The sequence below is a fragment of the Ixodes scapularis genome, unplaced genomic scaffold (genome assembly GCF_016920785.2).
Source record: "Ixodes scapularis isolate PalLabHiFi unplaced genomic scaffold, ASM1692078v2 PGA_scaffold4__175_contigs__length_147842914, whole genome shotgun sequence".
NCBI classification, from domain to species: Eukaryota; Metazoa; Arthropoda; class Arachnida; order Ixodida; family Ixodidae; genus Ixodes; species Ixodes scapularis.
Window position 1 is genome coordinate 96,670,355 of NW_024609879.1, and position 9,290 is coordinate 96,679,644.

Genomic DNA, 9,290 nt, shown 5'->3' on the forward strand with positions numbered 1-9,290 from the left:
GTACAACCTTCATCACGTTTTCATAGGTAACCTCCAAAATAATGAATACCCTCGTGCATTCCTGAAACTCAGGTTTGTGTAGCGAAAATTGCCCATTGAGTGACAGGCGGTCGAATCCCCCTTCCGTCATCACCGGCTTGACTTTATTCTCACAAGGCCGTCCTATCTTGTCTAAACAACGAACGCGGGAGGCTACGCAGCGTGCTGCTTCCGAGATAGCGGAACGTTTACATAGGCCAAGCACGGCGCCGGAATCTTGGAATATGGGCCTATTCGGCGGTGTTTTCCCAACACGCACCCTACGTGGAACATGGGCATTCTGAGAATGCCGTTTTTGTTTTGTATTTGAAATTTTACCGTCTCCGAGTCAACCTCTAAAGTATACATAAAAAGTTTTGGCGAAACGATGTCAGCGTGCCCAATCTTCTTCAGCCATGTATGCTTCGAAATCTAAAACTTCAAGGTGGGCCAAACGCGATGTTTTTTTAGGAATGAGTTTTTTTTAGGTACCTGCTGCTAATTGTTTCTCGGTTCTAAGAGCCTTTATCTCTTCGTTGAAGCACGTATTTGAGAAAGATAGCCTACCCGAGCCAGAACCAATGACGAAGATAACGTACCGGTGAGTAAGCAATTTCAGGAGATAGTGCGTGCTCGCACACACGACTTTTGTGCCCTTTTAATCTGTGTGCAAATGCGAGACAATAAGAATCAAAGCAGACGACTCCCCCCAGACATTAAGCTGATAATCCTTGTTTCCCAGAACCACGGTGGAATCGACCATCTTCTTCAATTTCTTCTCTGCTGCTCCGTGACGATTAGGTAATTCAAATATTTACCTTATCGTTATTACATTAGAGCGACCAATTATTTTAAAGTACCATCTATATTGTAGCGTTGGACGCTTTCTGGTTACCTTACGAGGGCTTACGTGGAGACTGATCTTAGTTGGGATAAACGTTGGGCTCCACGATACGGTCGCGCACCAGTCACCTAGCTGTGTTTGGACATTTGTGTTTGTCCTTTGTCCCTCTTGTTCCTCTTCTCCAGAGATTATTTTCGTCTGCAATAAGCGACTGCTTATGCCTGCACTCTAAAAAAACACCCGTGCGTCTACTTCCCCGCACAACACTCAGATAGCCAATCATCGCAACTTATGTAGGAATGCCCAGGCAATGTCCATGCCGAAACATATGTTTCGACCAAAACAACGAAGTCTTAGTTGTGACATTAAACAATGCAAGCATGGCGTTTTGCATTGCTTAATATGTCACAACTCAGACTGCTTTTCTTGGTCGAAACATATGTTTCTGCATCGTATTTCGCTGGGTTTCCTCCACAAGTTGCGGTGATTGGCTCTCCGAGTGTTGTGCGGGAAAACAGACTCATGGGCTTTTTTTAGAGTGTGGCGGAGTTCGTCCTGCGCACGGCATGAAAACACTGGCTGCCGCGCAGTGCGCATTTATTGCATGCGAGCGTGCCACCAGAAGAAGTTTATCGGTTGTTTACCTTATATTCGTTCAATGGGCATGTCGCAACAACTCCAAGGAGTGAATTGGCACTTGGGGTACGATGCAGAGAACTCATAGCCACTCGCTGAATCTTAAGCCCCGCGCGTCATTCGCCCGCCGCTCCAGAACCGCCATATCACTGCTTATGCATCATACAAAATACAATCTGTAGCTACTGTCTGAGGCTTGTTTCTTTCTCATCTGACGGCCCCTTTTCTTTGATCACACAAACCATTTTCTTAAGGCTTGTTCTAAGCATTCATGCGTATTGCGGGCGCATTCGTTACGTGGAACCCTTCACGACGCCAGCGCCACAAACAACGGGGGCGGTGGCAGGTCAGCGGGCATGGAGTAGGGATGCCGCGAACCACCCTAGTGTCGATTTCGAAAGGTTTCGATATTTTCGAACCGAACTGATGTTCGAATTCGAAAGGTTTTGATATTTTCGACCGTACGGAGGTTCGAATTCGAAAAATTCGCAACTTTCAAACCTCGTGGAGTTTCGAATTCGAAAAGGTTGAACCTTTCACGATTTCTACAAGTTCAAGTTCGATTATTTCGAATATTGTTTTACCCGAGGTTCGATAAATTTGAAGATTTCGACCTTTCCTAACTTGAAAATCGTGAGATTCGAATGTTTTGAATTTCTTTGGATCTGAAAATCGAAAAATTGAACGTTTCGAATTCTTATAGACATGAAGTTCGATAAATTCAAAGATTTCGAATTTCTTTCTACATAAAGTTCGAAGGTTTCGCTTCTCTTTTAGGGCTACATTCGAAAAAAAAAAAAAACTTCGAAGGTTTCGAATTTATTTCAAGTCCAAGTGCGCAAAGTTCGAAGTCCGACTTTGATGTTCCGTCACAGTTTCAGTTTCAAATAACGTTTTCACGCCTCACTGGTTTTCATGAAATCAGGTTTAGAAAAGTTTGGGTGTGATATTTAGACTGCGTGAAGTTGGTCAGGCAATTAAATGAGACGAAGAGTGTCCCGGATGTGCTGTAATATTTGCCAGCGCAGAGTTACGTGTGACCATAGATCAGTAATTGTGACCGCCAGGCGGGGGAGGGAGGGGGGGGGGGGGGGTCATTAACGTGTATCACGAAGTAGTGATCACACGAACGCACTGTTTAACGATACTCATCCAGTTCGAAACGGCGTAGTTGAGGTAGGTGGTTCAGGCTCAGAAAAACCTTAAAGCGATGTGGCAAACTGTCTCCTTACCCCTTTGCACGCTGGTAGTAATCCAATGGAACGCCGCCCGCGTGACGCTGGCATATAGTAAGTTTAGTTTGTACAGGATGCAAAATCCTGAGACTGGGAATGAAACCTGAAAAATAAAAGTGTAAGAAGACAGAAAAAAGGGGACAGGACAACGCCTCAAACTCAACTCTGGGAATGAAATAAAAGAAAAAGTGTAAGACAGAAAATAGGGGACTGGACAACGTCTCAAACTAAGCTCAGAACAACGTCTCAAACTCAACTCAGCTGAAAACTCAACTCAGGACAACATCTGAAACTCAACTCAGCTGAGTTTGAGATGTTGTCTCAAACAATACACAATGCACGGGCTAATTCGCATCTTAAGAGGTAGACACCAATCCAGTTTCACCGCTAAATATAGCGGGGGAAATCGGCGTAACGTCACATGACCTGACGTCACGTGACATACACAACCATTCAATTTTCCCGCTAAATTTAGCGGGAAAATATACGTCATACGGCGCACCAATTCCCTATATTGCATAGTATGCATTGTAGGACTTTGAAGGTGCAGGTCGCTGGAAATAGACCGATCTCACCAAGCGTTCGGCGCATGCGTGAAGTCGCTATAACTTTAGTTCGCAGGAGGCAGGCAGCAGTGCACAAGACGGCTCGTGCCGTCTCATGCTCCACATGCGCAGAGCTCCAGCGGGGTTGTCGCACGTGCAGAAAGACTAAAGTTCCCTCGATGCATTGCGGCAGCGGTGGCGTAGTCAAACTGGCTGGTGAGATCGGTCTATTGTTTCGCTTACGGTGTATTACGTTACGTTGTAATACGACCAGGAGTCACCGGGATATCCGTTCTTCATAAGCCTCGTGCAAAACTACTCATTGAGCTGGTTATCAAGCTTCATACAATGCTCGGAGGTCCCGATGAGTCTTGATTGTAGCTCGACATAAGCAGACGATGGCAGAAGGTAGCATGCATTAACGGGGATATGCGGAGAGAAACTCGTCTGATTCTTGCACAGGGATCGCGCGGACGTCAGAAAGAGGCCTTGCTCTGATTGGCTCTGATGGAAGTATAGTGGGTAGACCTCAAAGCAAGCTGCCTCGACGTCTACCCACTACCCTTCATTCAGAACCAATCAGAGCTTGGCGTTCTGACGTCACAACATCCCCTGCAAATGAAGCAGACCAACTTGCTCTCCGCATATCTAAGGAAACGAGACTATGTGAAGGGATCTCGAGGGGTATTCACACGGGAGGGAAATCCGACCCTTCGCTCCCTGGGATACGCATCACGTGGTAACAACGACACGCTTTTGCGCGGAACCGCGCTGACGTGGACATCCCAGGGACATGGGGAAACTTTTGCTCGGGCTGCAGAAACGTTCCACGTCTATTGGACCACTTCCATAAATCTGTCTCCGCGCGCGTTGCATTCTGGGAACCTGTGGGCCAGGAACGGAGGGCGTACGGATTTTGCTTCGCAATGTTTCCCACAATGCATAACGTGGCAGTGCGCCGCGGTGAGGCGCTTATAGAGTTTTGGAATAAGTCAACTTCATAGGTTTTTCTCGGCCAGATACCGGCGGTGGCATCCGGATCGGCTGACCTGTGGCTTACGCTGTTCCGCATGTCGTCCGAGGCAGCGGAAGCAGTCTTCTATATTTATCAATGCCGTCTTCAAGCCGCTCATCATAAAACTGGTTTTTGATTACACGTCCTTTGTAATGCGTAAGCATTAACTATCTTACGGAGCGGAGCCGGCGGCGTCTGTAACCGCAAAAAAAAAAAAAAAAAAACGCGAAAGAAACGCCCATTCTCCCATTGGCTGAGCGAAACGGCCCCTTCACGAGAGCACGTGCTAGGCCGCCGCTCTCGTGTCAGACGTGGCCGAAGGGGGCGGGGGAAGGGGGGGGGGGGGGGGGGGCTGCGGCCGTTTCACGAGAGCGCGCGCTTGGCCGTAAAAGGGGTGGGGGGCGTTGTGGCTGCTTTTGTGGTGCGAGGAAAATGGCGGCGCCTGAGGCATCTCTATTGTCGGCGGCCGCAACCTGGGCAGTACCGAAACCTGGCCGTCCACGCCAGTACACACCAGACAAGCTAAGAGAGCGGAAGAACGACATTCATGCTTTCATATTCACAACTCATAAGAAGTGCTTAGCTGTCCTCGGAATTTTCGACGTAATGCCCGACACCTTGCTGGTCGATTTGGCCGTCATTATAGACCGTTTCTGTGTACTCTCGTCTCCAGTTACCTAATAGGCGTATCCGGTATGGGCGACGAAAAAATAATCCAACGTTTCTATCTGGAAATAGTAAAAAAATAAAGGGGAGTCAAAATGACAAAATGTGGCGGTTACGCTTATATCCTAAATGCCTTCTATTGGCGTGGCAAAGGCAAAACAATGTTTTCGCCCATACTGGAAGTGACGTCAATTCAAGATGGCGGCACACTTGCGGAAAAGGTCTATATATGACTAACTGGGTATTTTGTTTCATTTACCCATTCAAGAAGCATCTTTGTTTTAGCAGGAAGCAGTCTTCTGCATCTAACAGCAATGCTGCAATAATCGCGTACCGCCGTTTCATGCACGCATCCTTTTTTTTTGCTCTCGTCAATGCAAACCGAGCCCTGTTGCCGAGAGTCTGAACACTAAATGCGTCTGATAACACTGACATCCCTCTCGGCTCCCCACCCTTCGTGCAAACGCTATAAGGAGTCGAGGAGAGACTCCCGCTGGTTCCACCCATCACTGACGTCACGCACACCCCTCTTTCGAAAAGCATCCCTTTAGCGAATACCACTTCAGAGGAAATAAGTTATTTTACCCCCTGATTGCGCAATGATATGACAACCTTGCCAGCCAGCACGCGCTCGCAACTACGACCAGCTAAAAAATTATTGTACTGAACGGACTAACAGAGCAAACAACGCCCTTTGACAATTTTATGAAAAGGTGCATTATCCCCAGTATAGCCTCACCAAGGAGGGGGCGGGAAGGGGGGGGGGGGGGGACCGCACCGGGTGCAAAGCTCAGAGGGGTGCAACTGGGCCTTGAAAGGGGGGAGGTGTGTTGCGGCGGGCCAAAAGAGCTGGGAAAGGGGAGAGGGAGGTCATGGCGGGCCCCGGTTGCCGCTGACCCTCGCGACGCCACTGATTACCCTTCCGATGTTTCATTGAAGCCCTGGGTGGTATGATTCCTATTCCTGAATTCATAACCAATATTGATTTCTCCCAGTGTTTCTGTGACTTAATACAAGGATGCTCGGGAGTGAAAGACTTGTATTTGTAATGAAAGGTTTGCAATTACTGTATCTATAAAGGAATTAAAGTCACAACAATTACTTGTAGTAAAAATTACATTTACAAATCAATCTGAAGTAATTACAATGCCGTGATTGAATACCAAGCGTGATGCGAATTCGATTATGTCGACTTTAGTCTACCGTTGTGCCACCAAGGGGTCATCTACATGTAATGGGGCGATGCATTCTTGTTAAAATGGTCTTCAAGAGAACAATGTGCACTTAAAACATTTTAATATTATTTAATAGGGTTATTTGAAAGTGCTGCATTAGGGGCTCTCGTATACTGAATTTTATACGTTTTTATGAATGTATATAATAATAAAGGTGTTAATCTTTTTTGTTGATTCATAAAAATTACCTGGCAATTAACTAATGACCCCGCTTCTTCTAAAAGAAATCAACAGCATTGACTGTAGATTCAAGAGTGTATCTGTCGGCGATTTTTGAAAGACGATTGAGCCGTCGAATTTATACAAGATGATACATAAACAACGCTCATGGATTCCTAACAAAATACGTTTATGTTTCTACGGAACAAACTAGACAGCCAACCACAACTAACAATACAAGGATCCCAGCAAATAACGAACGCGCGAATAAGATCAAATCTGAAGAATGAGATGCGCGCAGAAATAGCAAGCAGGTGAAACAAATACTCATTGTCGCTTTGGAAATCTCATTCTTCATTCTAACTGCATTTCGGACTTTATTCGCTTGGATTTTATTATAATTCGGTGTGAATGACTTTCTGAGTTACACAGAAAACTGAACTCACAAACTCTTTAGGGTGACTGCTGTTAAGTCTGATTCACATGGTGCAAATTCGCTTGCGGTTTCGCAGCTGCGACGACGTCGCTCGTGCAACAGAAACATCGTGGCAGAGACTACCAGGCTCAACGCCGCAGCTGCTAAATCGCGAGACAATTCGCACAATGTGAATCAAACCTCGTTGACGAGGCTTCAGCAAATCCCGTCCGTGTTTCATGTACGTACGTCGGGGCCCGCTAAGTTTAGAGGGTAAATAAAGAGTTTTCGTAGATCGGCGTTTCCCCTCCGCTAAGCCATCCGCAAGGAAGAAGCTGCCACTGCGCCTGCGCGCCGGTGGCTTTGACTGTATTGTTCCTGATATTGTAGCGCGTTGGCGGAGAGCGTTGCGAAACGACACAACGATCTAAGAAAACTACCGAATTTCTCCGCTTAATTTAGCGGGAAGCGAAATTTGTCATAACAATGGGACGCTTCAACGTCACATGATGCCATGACGCGTGGCATCAAAAATGACCCGCTTGATTCATTGCCAAAACATTGCGGCTAAATCTAGTGCGTAATTTCTCCGCTAAAGTTAGCGGGAATGTTTGTGCCGTGTGACGTCGTAGTGCTACATGAGGTCACAGTGTCACGTGATTTCATGGCGTCAGGTAACGTCATAGTGTCACCTGAACGCCGTCCGCCAAATTTAGAACAACGTAAATCTTCTAAATTTAAACACAACTGTGCGCAGCGTCTTGGCAGTCACCGGAGTTCATTTGTGGAACACGGCGAAGAATCCGGCATTTTGTTTGACTGTAGGCCATTAATGTTGCTTTTTCCAGACGACACTACAAGCAGGAATGACGAGCAAGTCAATCGAGGACATCGGCGTTCTTTTTAGAGAAGTGGACGGCCTCTACATCAGCAAATTCTTCGACGAAGACATCTTGAGGTCTGCTTTCTCCTACAAGCCCAGACCCGAAGAAATATTCATCGTAACCTACCCAAAATGCGGCACAACTTGGACTCAGTACATTGTGCACTCCATCTTGAACGACGGTGTGCTTCCCAAGGACTTCACTGACTTTATGCTAAGGTCGCCTTTCCTTGAGTTCCTTGGCGCCGAGGCAGCAGAGAAAATGATCCGGCCCGGCGCCATCAAAACTCACTTACCCTTCAACATGCAGCCTTACTCTGAGAATGCCAAGTACATATACGTCGCTCGGAACCCCTACGACTGCTGCGTTTCTTTCTTCCATCATATCAAGAGCGCGCCTCCGTATGAACTTGGAGACTCGTCATTTGACCAGTTTTTCGAGATGTTTGTTAGCGGGAAAGTCAGCTTCGGAGACTATTTTGATCACCTGTTATCCTGGTATGATCACCGAAACGACGAAAATGTTTTCTTCTTCACCTATGAAGACCTTAAAAAGGATACCAGGGGTTGGGTTCTGAAGATTGCCGATTTCCTGGGTGAAGGCTACGGAGCGAAGCTAAGACGGAACGAGGCGTTGCTTGACCGGGTGCTGAAAGGCACAAACTTCGAAAGCATGAAAAAACCTGTCAATGAGGGCCTGAAAACGCTGATGCCAAACCTTCTTTCACTTCCCCATGAGAAGCAGCTAAAATCTGTAGAAGTCTTCAAAACGTTCCTGGTAAAAGAGGAGTCGTTTCTGCCGCAGGGCGACTTTATACGTAAGGGTATCATCGGGGATTACAAGAACCACTTCTCGGTCGAGCAGACTCGACGGATGAAGGAGCGAATTGCAGTCAAGACAGCAGGGAGCGACGTTATGAGCTTGTGGAATGATATTGATTTGCCTTAAACGCAGCATACTAGAAAAAAGGAACACGTGAAGATTGTTCTTTTTTTTCCAAAACAGTCTTATCTTTTGGCCGTTAAAAAGTGGAACTTTCTCGAACTGTCGAAGTGGAAGACATTGTTGTAATACACAGTAAGATCGAACAAATAAACGTGGAAATTTACATTTTAAACATCCTAACACATTGATGTAATTAATAGAATAAAACCATAAGCAATGTCCACATTGATGAAGCCAGATTTGTATAAAACGTGTTACAAGCACCGTGTTACTTGTACCTGGTTGATTTTTTATTAACGAAGTAACGATCTTGTTCCTTTTTAAAAGAAGCACGGAGTAACGTATTTTTCTTACCTTCGGATGAAGTAACGGCTAGCGGCCTTTAGTTAGTTCTGGAGGGGAACGTGCACAACACGAGTACTCGACCTAGTTCTCGCCCCTGGCAACTGCAATTTGTGCGACGAGATAGACCACTATAACACTGGCACAAAGCGGGACAGTAGTTATCCCTGCATGAAGGCGTTAAATAGCGAGGAAGTTTTAATTACCAAAAATATTGAAAGCGGCTTCTACTACATAGAAGGGGGCCTTTTTCACCCAAAATGTCGCGCCCCAAGGGATAATCTCGGGGCCCTGTAAGCCTCCTCCGCTTTGCGTAGTCGTGCTTCGAGATTCTCACGTGGACGTGCACGC

General features: G+C 46.4%; 1 protein-coding gene across 1 annotated transcript; it reads left to right on the plus strand.

Moving 5' to 3' along the window:
* Positions 1-673: 673 nt before the first annotated feature.
* On the plus strand, positions 674-8,769 carry LOC115315950 (sulfotransferase 1C2-like). Its single transcript, XM_029975254.4, has 2 exons — positions 674-819; positions 7,617-8,769. Exon 2 carries the CDS (start codon positions 7,635-7,637, stop codon positions 8,598-8,600), a length of 966 nt encoding a protein of 321 aa, XP_029831114.2. The 5' UTR covers positions 674-819; positions 7,617-7,634; the 3' UTR covers positions 8,601-8,769.
* The last annotated feature ends 521 nt before the right edge of the window (positions 8,770-9,290 follow it).